The 18411-nt window shown below is 36.1% G+C and overlaps 2 protein-coding genes across 2 annotated transcripts in view; one reads left to right on the plus strand and one right to left on the minus strand.

The window, feature by feature from the left end:
- The first annotated feature begins 2142 nt into the window (after positions 1 to 2142).
- Positions 2143 to 10403, plus strand: LOC145779424 (transmembrane protein 45B-like). Its single transcript, XM_082591011.1, has 8 exons — positions 2143 to 2278; positions 3262 to 3368; positions 3805 to 3975; positions 4534 to 4640; positions 4936 to 5067; positions 5590 to 5719; positions 7649 to 7763; positions 8076 to 10403. Exons 1-8 carry the CDS (start codon positions 2184 to 2186, stop codon positions 8218 to 8220), a joined length of 1002 nt encoding a protein of 333 aa, XP_082447137.1. The 5' UTR covers positions 2143 to 2183; the 3' UTR covers positions 8221 to 10403.
- A 543-nt stretch (positions 10404 to 10946) lies between these two features.
- The window catches only part of LOC145780055 (sodium-dependent neutral amino acid transporter B(0)AT3-like), a 29054-nt gene continuing 21589 nt past the window's right edge, over positions 10947 to 18411 (minus strand). Inside the window, exons 10-14 of the mRNA XM_082591767.1 lie at positions 17773 to 17968; positions 16919 to 17078; positions 16490 to 16653; positions 16003 to 16113; positions 10947 to 13569 (exon numbers count right to left, since the gene is read on the minus strand). Of these exons, the coding sequence (XP_082447893.1) occupies positions 13505 to 13569; positions 16003 to 16113; positions 16490 to 16653; positions 16919 to 17078; positions 17773 to 17968 (696 nt within the window). The 3' untranslated portion in view covers positions 10947 to 13504. The remainder of the gene's footprint in view (positions 13570 to 16002; positions 16114 to 16489; positions 16654 to 16918; positions 17079 to 17772; positions 17969 to 18411) is intronic.

Raw genomic sequence — 18411 nt, forward strand, 5'->3', positions numbered from 1 at the left:
GGTTATACTTGAGGTAGAAAGTCGGTTGAAGTGTCTATTCCACCATTTTTCATGATGCAGAATTCAAAAATGATGTCAATTTTAGTCTACAAGAATTAGCTAAGGAGTTGTGTGGCATTTAAGAAAAATTGGGTGACCAAATGCCAACCCCCAAATTTCCATGTGGGCAACAAGATATCCCCAAAAATTTTTTTGTTCTTTAAAGTTTCTTGCGTATACTTCATGATAATATACTGTTTATTTATGAGACTTTTGTCCTTTTTTCACAATGCAACCTTTTATCAAAGACGTGCATGAGAAGTTATATGATCTATTAATGCAATATTTGAATGATGCATGCTTATGATGTCACAATAACAAATTACAGATTTTCCCAAAAAACTTTTTTTGTTGTGAGAATTGCCCGAGAAAACCAGCCCTTGTTTCAAAATTGTAGGCAAATTTTGTTCTCCCGGGCAATTTTCACAATGAAAAAAAGTTTTTTGGAGAAATCTGTAATTTGTTATTGTGACATCATAAGCAAGCATCATTCAAATATTGCAATAATAGATCTTCGATATAAGGTTGCATTGTGCAAAAAGGACAAAAGTCTCATAAAAAAATGTTATACTATCATGAAGTATATGCAAGAAACTTTGAAAAACAAAAATTTTTTTTGGGATATCTTGTTGCCCACATGACAATTTGAGGGTTGGCATTTGGTCCCCCAAATTTTTTAAAATGCCCCATAACTCCTTAGCTAATGATTTTAGACTAAAATTGAGACCATTTTTGAAATCTGCATCATGAAAAATGATGGAATAGACACTTCAACCAGCTTTCTACCCCAAATATAACCCTAAAATCAAAAAACATTGGGAACATCAACAGCGCCACCTAGTGACAACAACAAAATTTCAAAACGCAATATCTTAAAAACCGCTTGTCCGATTTTCAAAATTTTTTTTTTTTCCCAAGTTCAAATTTTTAAAACAACAAAATATATCAAAACCAACACCTTTTGAAACCTAGTGGTTACATTTTTTTTTTAAATTTGTTGAATTATAATGGAATGCCTCAATATAGCTTAGAATTAAGAAAACAATGTCAATTTGTGACATGTTGTACATTATTTTGAAAGTAACTGCTATAAATTCATGATATATTCAGCCGCCTAAATAGACTGTACACACAGCCAGTTTCATGTAAAGTTTTATGGTATGTGTTAATGGTTTTGTAGGTATTTGTATGACATTAATATGCGACATGCATGTGACTACACACTACAGCATTCTAAATACTTTTGCAATGTTTAAATAAGATTCAGAGGATGCAACCTATTTCGTCCCCTGAAAAGATCAAAAAAAAATAGAACAAAGCCAAAGTCGCTGATCAGGGTTTCCGCAAACATTTTAAAATTTTCCCCTTGAATTAATTATTGAATTTTTATGGGCCGCCATAAAATAAGTGTGACTTTTTTTTGTAATTTTGTCTAGAAATGTTAGTTGGAAGTGAATAGGTCATTCCAGTGTGGCAGCTCGTGATCATTTGTAATGGAAGGGCTACAATCTTAATTCGATAATCCTAACCCGAAAGTGAGGTTTGGTTTATCAAAATAACCCTAACCCATGCATTTGCATATTGCATAATTATGAACCCTATCCCGAAAGTGAGATTCGGTTTATCAACAATTATTTCAGGATATACGGTACGGTATAATATACTTAACATGGTCAACTGTTTCGGCAACTCGGGCAATGGCAACTCTGTTCAACAACTTTAGTGCTCCTGTATTTTTTCAATCTTAGAGAAAATATTGAAATGTTTGCAGCAACTCTAATCAGCAACCTCGGCTTTGTTCTAGTTTTTTCGATCTTTTGAGTGGACGAAATAGGTTGCACCCAGGTTCAGGTACTTCTATTCTGTTTTCCGTAACTAGCAGCACAAAAATCAGATGTATATTGTATATATATAATACTTGTGGAATTGTATTTTTGCAGACATTCTGGATGCGCCTCTGGACATTAAATTAGAGAAGCTGTAATTTCACACAAATACTAGGCAATGTCTACATCATTTTTGTGTCATGGCTAATATTTTATCATTGAAACAGTGTTCTATGTAGATAAGCATACCAATAACATGAACTTCTTCTTTAGGTGCTGTGTTAAGGATTTTTTTGCAGTTCTGCTCTAAATAAAGATATGGCAAGTTGGGGTGGTCATACTCTTCCAGGAACATTCTTTATTATCTTTGGTATTTTCTACGCATTCAAGTTCTCCCGTTCCTATTTGAAAAGGTTTATTAACTTGTAACATACTGATAAAGTGAATGTCTTCTGAGACACCGAGACCTAACCCTGGCACACCGTCAGCAAGAAGCGGTTGACTTGATCACATCGAAAATTTTGTATGAGAATTATTAAAATAAAGTTCAACCAGCCTCATGTTTAAAAAGAATATATATTTCGCTACATAATGAGCATCTTCAGTTCTGCAAACAAACAAACAAATTACTGCAATGAGTGCTGCATAAAGGGAAACTATGCTGTAAGCCTCTATAATCAAAATTAAAATGATAAGCAAAATTTCTTCAATATTTACACATTAAGAAAGTTATTTACGTCATGGGATATAAAAACCAATGTTTAAAGTGAAGAATAAAAACCAAGAATGACGAGAGAAGATTTGCCAAATCCATTCTTGGTTTTTATTCACTTTAAACATTGGTTTTTATATCCCATGACGTAAATAACTTTCTTAATGTGTAAATATTGAAGAAATTTTGCTTATCATTTTAATTTTGATTATAGAGGCTTACAGCATAGTTTCCCTTTATGCAGCACTCATTGCAGTAATTTGTTTGTTTGTTTGCAGAACTGAAGATGCTCATTATGTAGCGAAATATATATTCTTTTTAAACATGAGGCTGGTTGAACTTTATTTTAATAATTCTCAAACAAAACTTGTAACATACTGAAATAATAATAATATTATAACGGTACCGCACTATTGTTGTTGATGTATCGTATGACGCTATAAGTCTCAGCAGTTTTTACTTCAATATGAGATGTTTGTGGACTGATTTGATTATCACGATTGTAACATAACCAAGTTAAATTTTAGTTCATAGTTTTAACCATTGCTGTATGAATTGACTTCAATTTTGTGTATTATCTCAACATTTTTCCAAGTGTTAGTTACAATTGTTTTTATACTTAGATTTCTGTCACGGTATGTTTAAAACAATGAAATTTGATCAAATTTGTTTTGCTGTGTTCAGATCTCATAATAATGGAAGGAAGAGTGTGTTTTACTGCTGTCGGGGAAGGCTTCCTTGTTCAGGCATTGTCATTGAAGGAGTGATAAAAGTGGTGTTTATATCTATAGGTCAGTCGTTTATTTGTTGTCTGTTTGTCCAGGTATTTATAAGAATAAAATATTTAGCATCTTTATCTATTTACCCAGATAGTTTTCTCTAACAACACAAAGGATGTACTTCTGGATTTCAGTAACATAATTGTGCATATGTTCTCAATTTACAGTCTTTTAAATGTATTGGTTTATGGTCAACACACTTTATGTATTGTGGACAGCTTCTGCAAACTTACAAAATCAACAAAGTTGCATGCTAAGATGCAGTTTGAGCAATTAGCAAGAGTATTTTCTTACTCAAACCAATTTTATTCAAGTTAATGTTGTATATATATGTCACTTCAAAAATAAATTTATTGCTGAGGCTCATGGTTGTTTGTGGTTGTTATAAAAGTGCATTAATATGCAGTAAGGTATGTCAGATTCTGCTTTATGAATAATATGTTTTCAGGAATTTTAGTTGAACTATTTTACCCTGGTGCGCCAATGGGTCATTTGCACAAACCTAACGGAGATCTCACCCACCCAATGAATTGGCAACACGCCACCATGTATTTCTTCTTTGGCTTATCAGGGCTGGCAGATATTATTAGCTACACTGCCCATCATGTTGTTCCTGCAGGTAAAATAACATTGATTTTCTTATGTTTAACAAATTGATGTTCTCTTGAATAACAAATAACATTTCACTTTATTGTCAATGCATTTGACCACAACAGCTGGTAAATCAATTCTCAGTTCACATAAGTATGTACTTTCAGTTTGAAAATGATTTTCCTTCAAGTAATTCAGTCGTTATTGTTTTACAGTGTGTTCAGAATCATTACACGTAGCCTTCTTTCTGTATCATATTTGTTTCACAAAATAAAAAATACCATGTAAGAAATACCGATGGCTTTCATTGACCCGGTCTTAATGTAAACCTTCTGTGGTACTTGAAGAATGAATAGGGGTCAAAGTTTATCTTGCTAGACATTTTGTTAGTACTTTTGTTTCCCAAATCCTGAACTAGAAGTAAGCGGAAATATCATACAGTACCGTATATATTATATGACCAGTCCAGCACCAGTGTGAAAGCCAAAGTTGAGTTCTTTGTTTGTCACACAGATTAACAAAATATTGTTATGCAGTGCTAGTTTCACACTATGTGAAAAAACTTTTAAAACGTTCTTTTGTAAAGGATTCGATCGATTATTTGGAAGTTTGGCTTTGTTCATCGAAGGTTATCTTTTCTTCTTTCACTTGCATGGCCGCTCTAACATCGACACTCGCGTTCACATTTTGCTTGTAAGTGCAAGTGTATTGGTACAGCTGAGATTTGATTGTCATGACGCAGCAAACGGCTTATGTATTGTAATGCCTCATCCCAGTCAACTTAAGCTGCTTTTCTCACATATATATATAAATGTTATGAAGAAATTAACTTCTGAAATCTGAGTTAATAATAGAATTAATTCATGTAATGCTTAAATCTGTGTCTTTGAATCTACTGTGTTAAAATGTAATTTAGTTAAGATGGGAAATGATTCCATGTGTTACCGGTATCACCTCAGTGACAATCTTTCGTGTAATTTGATCCCAGGTGCTATCAGTGTGGCCTGGCGCACTTGTGGCTTTCCTGCAGTGTTTGGTCATGAACAAACGGAAGTTGCTTCATATTTTCGAGATGCTCACTGCTACTTTGCTTATCTTGCAAGGGACGTGGTTTTGGCAGGTAAGTGTCAACGAGATGTTTTTACTAGACATATAAGTGTCAACGAGATGTTTTTACTAGACATATAGTGCTTTAGAGATCTATATAAACGGGTCTATGTAAGTGCAGATATTTGTGCAATAGTAACTGTTATTTGTCTTTGACCAATTCTATGGCTGACGTTTGTTTAAATACCTAAAACAACACAAAGATGTTTAGAAGTTTAGAAGCATATGAATAACAAGCATGTACTAAACAAAATTATTTCAGTTACGTTTTCTTTTTCCAGCATTCGAGGTTGAAGACCTTTTTTCCAATCACTTTTATAATTCCACTTCCCAGACAGCAAATCAACCGTCTTTTACATTGATATAACGTCTGCAGACATAGCATCAATGTAAAAAACAGTTTATTTGTTGTCTGGGTTATGTATTATTCAGCCATAAGTTTTCTAACATTACAAATTGCATGTCCGAATAAAACCGTTGTCATATTTTGTTTATTATTTTGAAATGGTTAACACTTTTCACTGATGGAGTACAGGCTGCCTACATCTTGTACCCACCCAATGGAAAACCTTGGGATCCTTGCATGCAGCGAGAGACAAACGTCAACCACACCGTCAACCATACCGGCGATCACTTTCAACACAACGACGTTGAATTTTTGGAAGGTTGGTTTTGTACGAGGGCGACGTACATTTTATGTGTTCATAAACGGCTAGACTGCGAGCTGGGATTGGCAATTTTGTTGTTTGTGCGAGCCCTGCTAAAGGCTCGATAGATGGCAGTGGTATGTATGGAAAGTCCAATTCCATAGATTCCCACGCAAGGTGTTAATACGACGAACGATTATATTCGTTTTAGCTGTGCTCCTGTGCAATCCACCCCTAATTTTTTTACATTTGAATGCATGCACTTATTTCTTTTTTAAATTTTGGTTGAAATATTGTATTTTAGTTGTTGAGCTGCAGAATGGTGGGGCGTCTGAACTTGCTATCAATTGCCCCTTGCAGCTGGTATTTTAGTGATTTTACAGAAATATGAATTACGAAATAGAATAACAACAGAAAGTACCAACTGGATTTTTTGTATACAACTTTACAATTTAATTTTATATCGTCTGTCGTTAAAGAGTCTTTCTATTTGATATATCAACACTAACTTGCTCTTCGAAGAAGAGTAATTTCGATGTGTTTTTTTACATCTACATTTGTGATGGTTTACTTACTTCTTCATACACTCTTATATTTGTAACTTTCCAGTCTTTTATTTATTCACTAATCCCAAGCTATCATTTTTTATTAATTATTAAACTTGCACAGGCAATGTGTGATTAAATCAGAAGTCTCCGATTTTATTTCGTACGTGACAAGTAGCATGGTGGTAATGTGTACGTGAGCTTTTTGAATTTAAATCACAAACCCTTTAACGTACCCAACAGTTGTGGTAAGACAAGATATGCAAGACCTGTCGGGATGCTCTTTTGTGATCCATATAATAATTGTTTTTGTCAAATCGTGTAGTCTTCCCATGGCCTATCAATGACGCATCTCTAAACTTTGAATTTTGTTATTCAAGATCTAGCTGTAATAAAATCCGTCATTTTTACATTGATTCAACGTCTGCAGATGTTGAAATCTTGCTGTCTGGGTATACTGTAGAGTGTAGACCGAGTGCCTACAAGCGGCTACATCAAACTCACTGAAGTAGTTTAGCTCGAATAGGCCAACTCAGAAGTTTCAACTTTGAAAACAAAACAAACACAATTATCGTCATTGCGGGTGATGGCTCCAAGTATTTCCGTCCGATTTTTGAAACGATCTTCCGCTGTCTTCACGACTTTTGGTTAACAAAAACACAAACTTAATCAAATCAGGATCAGTGGTACAATACCCATTACCCAACATTATACAGCAGGTATTCACTGAATCAACGATCTCCGATTCTGAAGACTTTATCCAATTTTCTCTGAAGAGCAACTAGGCTAGATGTTGCCATCTCATTTTCTTGCGAATTTTTCAAGTCAACTGCATGCTGAGGAATTGCGTTTACAATGTGAATGCTGGCAGTCTGCAGCAAATTAGCCATTGTACTCACAATCACCACATTCCAGCTAGCAAATGTATTCTTCTTTACTTTTATTTTAACGTCTGCAAACGTAAAAGGAACAGTCTTGTTAGCCGGGATGTCGAGTTAGTCAACATTGAGAAACTTATCTGTCTGCTTCATTTATGACCACGAACAAACAATGATCTTAAAAATATCGAACTCATTACCAGCACAATTTCGAAAGACGAGGTTAATTAGTGATAACGTCTTCAAAAAGATAATTTCTTGAATGTTCTTGATAGAGCAAAGAAAGAGTGACCAGTCCTTCGTGCCATAGATTCCTTACGTTTGGGAGCAACCAAACCCCTTTTATCTTTTTAATCACAATCTCTGTACTGAGGTGGTTGCAAAAAAGAGCTTGAGCACCCTTTTTTGCTATCTCTCTTATTCAAATGCCTTTTAGTAAGTTTTGCACTCACGTCAAGCGGCCGAAGCAAGGCCATATCTCTAAATACAAACCTGTTTTGCAATGATCATTATTTTTATTCCAGATTGTAATTCAGTGGCTCCTGCTGAGCTGAACTTGATGTTCATCACGATGTTTTGGTCTTGGCATGTCGCAGCGGCGATTTGCTTTGTTGGAGCTGTCTACTTTATCATGTACAAGTAAGTGCTTGTGATAATTTTACGATAAGACAACTTATTCCATGATGTTGTGCATTGCGGTTGTGAAGCGAAGAAATACAATACTGTGCAAGCGTTAAATTTTATGCCAGCAGATTTGTTGTCATGCGGTAAGTCATTTTGTTTCATTCTTAGCTTAGCCCATTCACTTGTGACGCCATACTTTGAAACGATACCTTACGTTTCCATGGCATTGGTGCGAGAGACGCCATAATATTAGGAAATGTATGTTTTGACGATGAGAAATTTTTTCCCATTAAATTTTTATGCAACTTCAGTGGTCATATATTGAAGGTATCTGAAGTTCCGCGGGACACTTGATCCTTCCTTCTCCCATGGATACGACTCCATCTCCGGAGGTGAAAAGTACAGTTCTACAACTCCTCTTACCAACGGCGTCTCCTTGCTTGCAGAGGATGAAGAAGAGGACGAGATTTAAAGAGGATTAACAGTTTCATACAACGCATCAATGTCTTCATCAGCTGTAAAATATTATTTGCTTTTGTCTTGGTAAAGTTGTAACAATAACGTTAAAACTACGTAGATTGGAAGAGTTTTGATTGAAAATAACTTTCTTTAACTGTAATATTTTATTAGTTCTTTGTAGTATTTCAAACCGCATACTGTCAAAGAACATGTTCGTGGAAATAGCTTATTTTCAGCTGGCAAAGCAGTTCTTTTTGCATTGTTTTAACGTCTGAAGATGTTACATCCCAAAAAAGAACTGATTTACTGACTGAATTTTTTGGTACCACACAAAAAATTTATTGTAGAAAGTTATAATCACTGTTATATCTCGAGTGACCGTTTGTGTGTTATCTTTCCACGTGTGCTTGTGGGACAACCAGTGGTGCCTCGTGTTTGTTATTGAAAAGTTATTAATCTTATTTCTGTATCCGACCAAATAGTACGTTTTATGTTGATCAAACATTATCTGTCGTTTAGTGACAATGATCGACCAAGCTTATTTCATCCAGCGCTGGTAGCTTTCAAGTAGCGTCTTTACATTATATTAGTTGTTCATTGATTTAATACTTTGTCACAAAGTTGTACCTTCTTCACTAATTTTTAATTATCAGTTAAACTTAACCTACTTTGTGTAAAAACTGTCCACAATCTTGAGTTGGAGAAACGTTTAGCACAGTTGTCTCCTTGTGAAACATTGCTACCAGTCGGTGCTAACTTAAGCTGTGGTTACTTTTTAGTTGTCGTTGCTATGTTGTTCATTCTTTGTGATACAAGCAAGTTAAATTCTATTTGTGTAATTAGCCTCAATGAAAAGTGTGCTTGTTACGTCATGGGATACCCTCCTCATGACGTACTGTCAATTCCTAATTATTTGCGCGCTATTCCTGTCAAATAATTTGCGTGCGTGTGTGTTCAATCTTGTTTTATTTTCAGAAACTGAATTATGGAGCTGCAAAACAGGGCAGTGGAGTCGGACGCGAAATATACGACTCTGGCTCCTCGGTTCATAACTGGCCGACTCCGACTTCAGTAATGTCAGATTTTTTAGGGTTGCCTCTGGCTCTTCGGTTCATAACTGGCCGACTCCGACTTCAGTGTTGTCAGATTTTTAGGGTTGCCAGATTTTCTTTAATTTTTGTCCGTTTCATTTTTTTTCTTAAACTCAACTACATTAAAGTTGTGCTCGAAATTAAAACGGCAACCGTCACAGAAACTAAGAAGAAACATTTTTATTTTCTGGTACAGTTTTAGAGCGCAAGACGGAAAACAAGAAACAATATCTTGAAAAAAGATTGCAAACAAAAATTGATTGTTCATCGTTTTTTATCAAGCCGTAATTGGTCTTTTTTTTCCAACGACCTTGGACGCGCCAAAATCCCTCCGACTTCATTGCCCTGGCTGCAACGACGCAGCTTGCTTAGTTTCATCTTTGCGTTGATTGGTTGTTTTTAGCGTATGAAATATTTTCAATTGTAATCCACTTATTCAAGGTTATCCTCTGTTAATGTAGAGTTGAAAATATTAACTTAAAAAGAAGATTGGGAATTTGTCTTCATGTAATCTGGAATGCCACAATAAGCTGAACTCGTTTCATAAGAAATTAACAGCTGTGAATTTGGCAACGGAACCTGTTTGTGTTTACGTTTTCTCGCTTGATTCCAGCCACTCATCTTGATATTTTTGCTTTTTCATATCATCAATTGTAGTTGTTACGTTACTTCATTGCAGTGAGATCCATCCGTTCAAACAATACCGTCCACGTGTCGTATGAAGCATTTCCATTGCAGCCCCGTCATTTCAATGGTAGCATTTGGTAATTTTTAACCTTCAAGTAATTATTCATACTTTATAAACATTCGGGAAAGGCATTGTGATGTCTTTGTTTTGCGCATATGTTTTAATGGCTTATGTAAGCATTAGTACAGTAGTAGCAGCTTATGTAATTTGACTTCTTCATCTGGTTATAGTTGGCTACTTAGTACTTATGCTAGCTTTTTCCAATAAACATAGAATTATTATCAAAGAAGCAAATTTTAGGTTTGTGTGTGAAGTGTCATATGTTATTACCGTACGTGTTTTCCTTGTTAGTGCTAGTTCTGTTTATCTTCAAATCGAGTCTGATATTTCGTATGAAATAGATGTTGAAAAATTGAGTGAGTTTGTAAGATGACTTAGTAGTTTCCTCGCATCAATTAATTTTCCTATCTAAACATCTTCTATCAAAACAATCATGCAATCTTGGTTCGACTCTTGGTCTCAGCTGCTTGTTGAAAAACGTTGGTTGGGCACAGTTGCTAAAGGAAAGACGACCGAAAGGTACTGGTCACTCTCGTTAGCGCCGATGGCTTAGTATAATGATAAATTCCCCGATGGTTAGATGAAGTGTCGGATTTACCTTTACTTTACGCTACAGTACTGGTGTAGGTCATAGAGCAAACGTAATTAAATGGGCCCAGCTGAACCAATGACCACATTTTCGCTACAACGTTGCGTTTTGGCGCTAAAAGGAGTTCAGTTTTTGCATAGAACTGTGGTGAACGATTTTAAAACCAACCTTTGATGAAGAAAAAAACGGCACAACGATCCCTGAATTGAAACGAAGTAAAAACGATTGCAAACCTCCTAACACCTTCCTGCCAAAAACTTTTTCACTATTTGGTGAAAAGTTTCTTAGATATCGCACTCGTCAGGCTCGAACAAACTGCGAGTTTGTATTTAATAGCAAAGCGATTCCCAGTTAACATTGATCAACAGACTGGCTACGTGAACTCCGAAGTAACATGTAAACGTGACCACACTAGCACATTGTGACAACACAACAACAATCGATTGTTAAGTAAAGACCCAGAGGGCAAATCAATTGGTTTTTTCATTGATTTGTTTTCTGGGGAGAAAAATTGTAAAATAAACTTAAAAGACAGCTCGCGGATAAAATCAAGTTGCTTTTTGTCCGCTATAAGTTCTTGTAAAGTCAGTTTCGGATGTCAACCACGGCTTGAAGTAGGCCAAGAACTGTTTTCAAATACCACATGGTTCCCTTTTGTAATATAAATGAATTTCCTTTAACAAGTTCGCGGATAAGAATTTTGACCTATTGGAATAATGAAACCTGTATATTGCTTTGTTTGGTGGTATTGCTAAAGACAGCAGCAAAGTCATAATGCGACAAAATATAGCAAGCCTACAGAAAAACAGCAATATCGTATTTACAAATAAATAAAAAAGTAAATTTATGCTTTTCAAGTCAACAATTTACTTAAAAAGGTCTTATGCAGTGCGACTAAAACATACAAAATGACAACTACTTTGACACGTTCAGCCTTTAAAGCAGACATGGCAATTGTTTGGAGGTTTCATGATTGATTGCTGGTAAAATAGCGGATTGGTGGATATGTCAACTTAAACTACCACTCTGTAGAATCTGTTGGCAACATTAACAATTTTCATTAGATTTTTTAACCATACTGTACAGAATTTGAAAAGGAAATCGTTTTGATGACAAATCAATTGCATTTTGATTTCATAAAGCAGTGGTTCTAAAACCATGCGCGCAAAAGGATTGAATTTTGGCCGCAAAACATTTAGAGAAGTTCCAGAAGCGCAAGGCGAGATTGCAAGTGAGCAGCAAAAAAGAAGATAAGTTTGGGTCGCGGCGAAAAAAATTACTGCCGAAAGTGTCCACCTGCCTCAACGTTTGAAGCCGCTTGGTTAAGAGCTTAAAAATGGGAATAGCCTATGTTGAATAAATGTGTAGACTAACCACTTTTTTAAAATTTCCACCATCCAAATAGAAGCAAAAAGTTGAGAAACTGCTAATAATACAACCACTGACGCAGAAATAGGTGTTCTGTACAAGCTTACTTTAATCTGGGAAATTCCCCATTCTTCCAATGCAAAATCTAACTTATTAGTAAGCTTATTTGTAGTCAGAAGTTTTTAATTATAAAAAAGGGCTTTGAAACACAATAAGACGCATGAGAAAAGCTGGACATGTCTAGGGAACAATAAATAATGATTAGCAAAAACAAAATCCAACCCAAGCGTACGAATAGAATTGCAATAAATACAAAAACGTTTGCTTTACGCTTTACTTTACACAAATGCAACACCAACAGTCCTAGCTGAATATTTTCGAATAGACTTCCTTGACCCATTAGAAAAGTTATGCAAAAATCGATTTCATCTCCACCCAAGAAAGATAACAATCAGAGACCCCTTATTTCCATAATAAAAGTGAAAAGTTCCAGTTAATTTCAGCCCAATAAAAACTTTACATTTTTACACGATGTTTAAGCTGCCTAAGCCAGGTAGGCTACCTACAGATGCTTAGGCCTCTTGTGCGAAATCTAGACGACATAAAAAAACACGCAAGCAACAAGAGATAGCACTGTCGCTTTTATGCCATTTAAAGAAGAACATGTCTATTTGCTTATTCACAAATTTTTGCCCAATCTCAAGCTCTAAAATTCGTTGGGATTGTCGATCCCTCTGCTTATAGAATAGAATAAGCAACCTCAAAATAGCTTTTCAAGCTTAAAATGCATACAAAACCGGCCTGTTTAGGCTCTTCAGTGCAGTTGCGAGCATTAACGCAATGGCAATCATGCATATCAATAGCAGACAAAACATTGTTTCATTGGGTACTGCTTGCTGATTCAGACATAGTTCAGGTGTTATAGACTAGTTTTTAAATGGAGAGAAGACTGCTTTTGGTCTGGCTTCTACCCCTTTGACCGATCAGGCATGGTTGGACCTTCCAGGAGTACAAACTCCGGCCAGCATAGCTCTAAGGATCAACGAAGCACACAATCTTCTCCACCTCGAAAAGGTAGCAGTCCACAGGAAAAGAAAGAAACTAATTGCATTTTTAATACCCTAACATTCGATTATCCCATACCAAAAAGATGAGAGATATGGCTTTGAGAAGACACTTAAAGTGTTTATCAAAAAGCAATGTTGTAGATTCAACGTAATAGTATAATAAAGTAACATTAAGGTGGCGAAAATGCAATGCCGTGACCAGTGGCGTACGCAGAAACTTTTATGTGGTAAAGGGGATTATTGAATTTATTCTTAGAATGAGGTCATGCAGCTATGGCAACCTACTTTTCTTGGCAAAATAGGAATTAGTATGAAAAATAGAAGGTAAAAAATTATGCAAAATGACATAATAAATAGTAAAATATTTAAAAAGTTTCAGAGTTTGTGGGAGTTCATCCCCCTCCCCCTTGCGTACGCCACTGGTAGTATCTTTCTTATACTGAAGGTTTAGCCTCTGGAGCTTTGGACGAGGAGTCTGCTGTGATGTATCGTAAGTAACCTAAAAAAGAAAAAACAAAGAAATGTTGAAAAACAAAGTGTAAGACATTTCTTGTAAAGCCATTGGATTTACCACTTAGGCCTAACCATAATAGAAATTTTCACTGACAAAACGTTAAAGTTTGTATCAGCTTTTACGCCACGACTGCTTGACACCCTGCATGACTGTTATGCAGGGGCGGCGCCAGCCAAAAATGAGTGGGGTGGACAAAAATATTTCGAGGTAAAATGCTACCGCAAAAAATATGGTCACTTAGATTACCGATTGCGAAGTGATTCACTGCAGCTCGGTTGTGAAATTTATTGAAAAATAAACAAAGGAAATTGAAAGGGGGTAAAAGCTTGTCTTCCATTGAGCGCACTCTAAATTATGAACAAAAGAATAGAATGGGGCCAAACGCTGCACTATACATTTCCTATGCGGTCCATGGAATTTCCGACTACGATCTTGATTTTAGCAAGCTTGTCGTTATTTTATGTCATGGAGCTGCTGCAATGATAGGCGGCCTCATAAAAATTTATTGGGTGGCCCCTTAAACAGAATTTTAAAAAACTTAGCTATTACCTACCCAAAAATACCCATAGCCATAGGTTAAGAATCACTGCACTAAAGTTTTATTTTGCGCTCCCAGGTCAGTTTAAAAAGTTTCACCAATTTTGGAAGATTAGTGTTATCGGCAATGTCTCGCTCACTGCTGGTCTGCACCAGATGTTCAAGTCTTTGTGATGACATGGCAGCTCCCAGATAATTGTTTATTATCTTAACTTTGCTGTGAATACGTTCACAAGACGCCACTGTCATGGGCAAAGTAGCAATAATTTGAAACAAATCGCTGTACAAATGATTTAAGATCGTTTTGTCCACACAATTTCAAAAGTGAAGACAAACACAACCACGCGGTCTTGGTCAATCCACTTTGGTGCTTTTTAAATTCTAGTTTCCACTTGTGACAATTATAACTTAGCTGACCTCAAAAAAAAAGAAGATCCTATTGCTGCCCAACCTGATTTTAATCGAAATTATAGAATTTGACTAAATATTCAACTTTAGGCAAATTTGATGGAGACATGTGCGTGAAATAAAATGCAGCTGCATTTGACATTAATTCACATGGTTGTTCCGAGTAACGCTTTTTAAGTTCACTGAGCATTCTGTTAAAGGATAAAGAAAAGTCTCTTCTTAACTTTTCTGTAATGGATTCAGATTCACTCCACGGCACAGACTGTTGCAACCTGTCAATAATATCGGACCATCTCGGAAATGGCTTTGTGGGTAGCGGCATCGCTTAGCCGGCGTGGTGGTTTCACTGGTAGCCTAATTTGATTTCGATCCGCAAACAGCGATGAGTTGAAAACCAATTTGTTAAAATCTTCCTCTGAACGCAGTGAGTCACATGCTCTTGTCAAGTCGTTGATAGCAGCAACCTCAGTGGTGAGATCCATTTCTTCACTTTTTAAATAATCTGAAGCCTGTTTATTTAACGAAAATCGTTTATGAGGAATAAGACTAGCAGTAACAAATTCAGTTTGCTTGATGCGGAACAACAAACCATTTGCTACACTATTACCTTCGTTTGACATTTGTTGGAACATTGACAGCAGTGCTGGATATAGGCTACATTAATAACCCCATCCAGATTATCTAAACCTGCAGACCATCTAGTAGCCTATCAGATAACGAGTGCAATGCAATTTTTCCACACATGATTCCCTCCTTTTTCAAATGCTTTTTATAGCCTACTGTACAAAAAATCTCTTGGGAGAACAGTCCATAAAGTGGTAGATGTTACCAATTGTTTCAAAAATTGTTTTGACTGTCGCTACGTTTTCAACACTGTGCTCAAGCACAAGATTTAATCGTTGTGCAAAACAATAAAAATATACCGACAGTTTGGCACCCGCTGCAACTAGGTGTTGCTGTGCGCCTTCAATCCTTGCCTGACATGTTGGTGGCCCCATCAAAACCTTTGTCTATTAGGTCTTGCAAAGCTTGTGTCTCAGCTGTGATAAAAGCCATCACCGCAAAATGGTAAAATTAGACTACAATCAATCAATACAACAAAGCGATAACAATTAAAGATTCTTCATTTCTTCTAATGTCAATGCTGCAAAAGTAACTTATATGTAAGAAGTTGAAATTAATTTATGACGAAGTCACTAGGCCCCCCTAACCCCCTGCATACACCCCCAAGTTTTCTCATCGGATCTCGACGAATTACAAAATTGACCCTAAATAGGAGTGGGGTGGACATGTCCACACCAGTCCACCCCGTGGCGCCGCTACTGCTGTTATGGTAAGCTTAATTTAACTTAAAAATTTCTTTTATAATAGTTACTTTGCTTAAAACACCAAGTAAGTTTAGATCCCATCTAATAATTTTGTATTCATATTTATAAACACTACAAGGTAAATTTTGAAATGTAATAAAATCACCTCTCCATCGTAGAAAAGCAACAATTGGAATCCATATGATGCTTATAAAGATAAGGATTACAATGAAGGCGATTGCCCATCCTGGATAATCAAGTTTACCATCTCCGGATCCTAGAAGAAGAGTTTTGATCACAAAGATGTCGGTTATGAGCAGGAGGAGAATTCGATCGAATCACGCTAACCATGCCTTGGCAATGGGATGTTCACAATTTGAGAAAATTTAGGTTAAACGTATATTACATTAAAGATGCAACTAGTTTGAAGAAATATTGATACACATCACTGGTTACAACACTTCAGTTAAACTGTTTGAAAAGAACAATGGCGTTGAATTGTTTATAAAGTTATCTTTGGTGTTTTGTTAGAATTAGCACTTAACAATGTCTGCGCCTCTATTGCCTACGTAAAATAAAACATAAATTTGATTTGAGTTACTGTTCATCCAGCGTTAGGTAGGACATTGAATAATACTGGAGCCTGTTATTACCTGTCTGTGCATCATAGACTTTATATTGTGGAGTTTTAACCATGAGAGAAATGATTGATGCCCCGAATAGCACGATCATGCACAGAGGGGACAGAAAACACCACGTCACTCTCCAATAGATTCCTGGGGCTTCCCCGAGCATGTGGGTAATGTCGTCAGAAAACCTAAGAGGAACGATCGAACAGATCTTTTTATAAAGTCAAGTTATGTTTCTTACAACATTCCTTTTGAAACAGAAGAGTGAAGATTGATGAGAAACAGCGTTGAAGAAATAGCGCCACAACCAACGTTTCCACACTCGTCATCGATGACATTTTCTCTTGAAAAGTTTAGTAAACTAAAGCTTTGTCACGCTTTTGAACGTGTTATCAATGACTAGGCAACGCCAAAATCAGCACAATACATGTAATTTTCTGTCAAAAAACTTACTTTGTAAAACCATAAACCCAAGCGACGGCTATAGTTTCAAAGAACGCAATCATCAGCAATGGTAAAGTTCCAGCATACGTGTCAAAAATATCCAAGAGATACTGTCCAGATCTCAGGGTAAATATCTGGCCAATCGCCAACGATACGAGACAAAGGATAGCTGGAAAACAACAGTTGAGTTTTTATTTTCACTCAAGTCGTACAATTACATTCACCTACGTATTAATTTTTTCGATTTTTTAAACCGTTTCCATAGAAGTAAAAAGCAAATAACATCAAATACAAATGCAATGAAAGCACACAAAGCTTAGCATGAAAATGATAGCCTACATCAGTGGTTTGTGTAACAAATAAATGTATCCAACAACAAAAACAAACTAGATCAACAATAAAATCGTAAATCAACTATGCAAAGGATCGGTTACCATAGCATAGCTAAACAAAACAAGAAAATGCGAGCTAGTCCACGAGGTATACAGTGACAAATCTCAGTTAGGGTCTTAGTTGATGCTATACAAAAGCATATTACATTTAATTCTCTTTGGAGTGCTGTTTTTAGTACAAACTTTAAATTTTAATAACGATAATGTAAAATGTTGTCATTCTATGATGTCATCTTATGAGCAAACTTATAAATAATTTAAGTAATTAAGCAATTAATGCAGGCCTACCAGTCCTACCACGCACTTCAACCTCATACGTTTCAGAAGAAAATGTGGCCTATCGTCTTGAAGTTATGAATCTTTTTGTACGTCAATAACAACTCATAAGATTTAGCAGAAAACCTTGAAAGATTAACTTTTAGCTTTTTATGAAAGTTAGTGAAATAAACAAACTGAAATGCATAAACTTACCAACAATGGCTTCTTTTGGGATCTTCAACCCAAGGTCTCGCAATGGAGTGACAATTCCTTCTAAAGTCCCAAACATCGATCCAAGTCCCAAATTGATCAGCATTGAAAAGAACATGATGCTCCAAAAGGGCCCCCCAGGCATATGGATCATTGCTTCGGTGAAGGCGATGAAAGCCAACCCAGGACCAGAGACGGCCTGAAAAATTGAGAACAAATTCCAAAATGCATTTTCTTGATAGTCGCACGATAATTTTCTAACTTCATGCATTCAAAAATCTAAAGTTTGTGAACATTGAAAAACGTAGACTAAGCACTAAGCAGGCGACCATTTGACAGTAAACAATATTTTGTTGTGCTTTATTTTTAACAAAGCTTGAATGCATAGGAGATTGAACATTTACATTTTTCTTGCCACAGTCGGACGTTCGCCCATTCTCTTCATCAATTAAGCCTCTGCGTTTGCTTTATCTCAGACAACAAAATTCGTCATTTTTACTTCGATCCAACGTCTGTAGCAATGTAAAAACGACGCATTTCGCAGTCTGGGATCTGACAGGTCATCAGAAGCACGCCTCCTGCATTGGAGGGCGTTTTCCTCAACCCATTACAATTGGACAATTTTGATAAAAACCGCAAAAC

Source organism: Aplidium turbinatum, chromosome 11 (genome assembly GCF_918807975.1).
Source record: "Aplidium turbinatum chromosome 11, kaAplTurb1.1, whole genome shotgun sequence".
Lineage (NCBI taxonomy): Eukaryota > Metazoa > Chordata > Ascidiacea > Aplousobranchia > Polyclinidae > Aplidium > Aplidium turbinatum.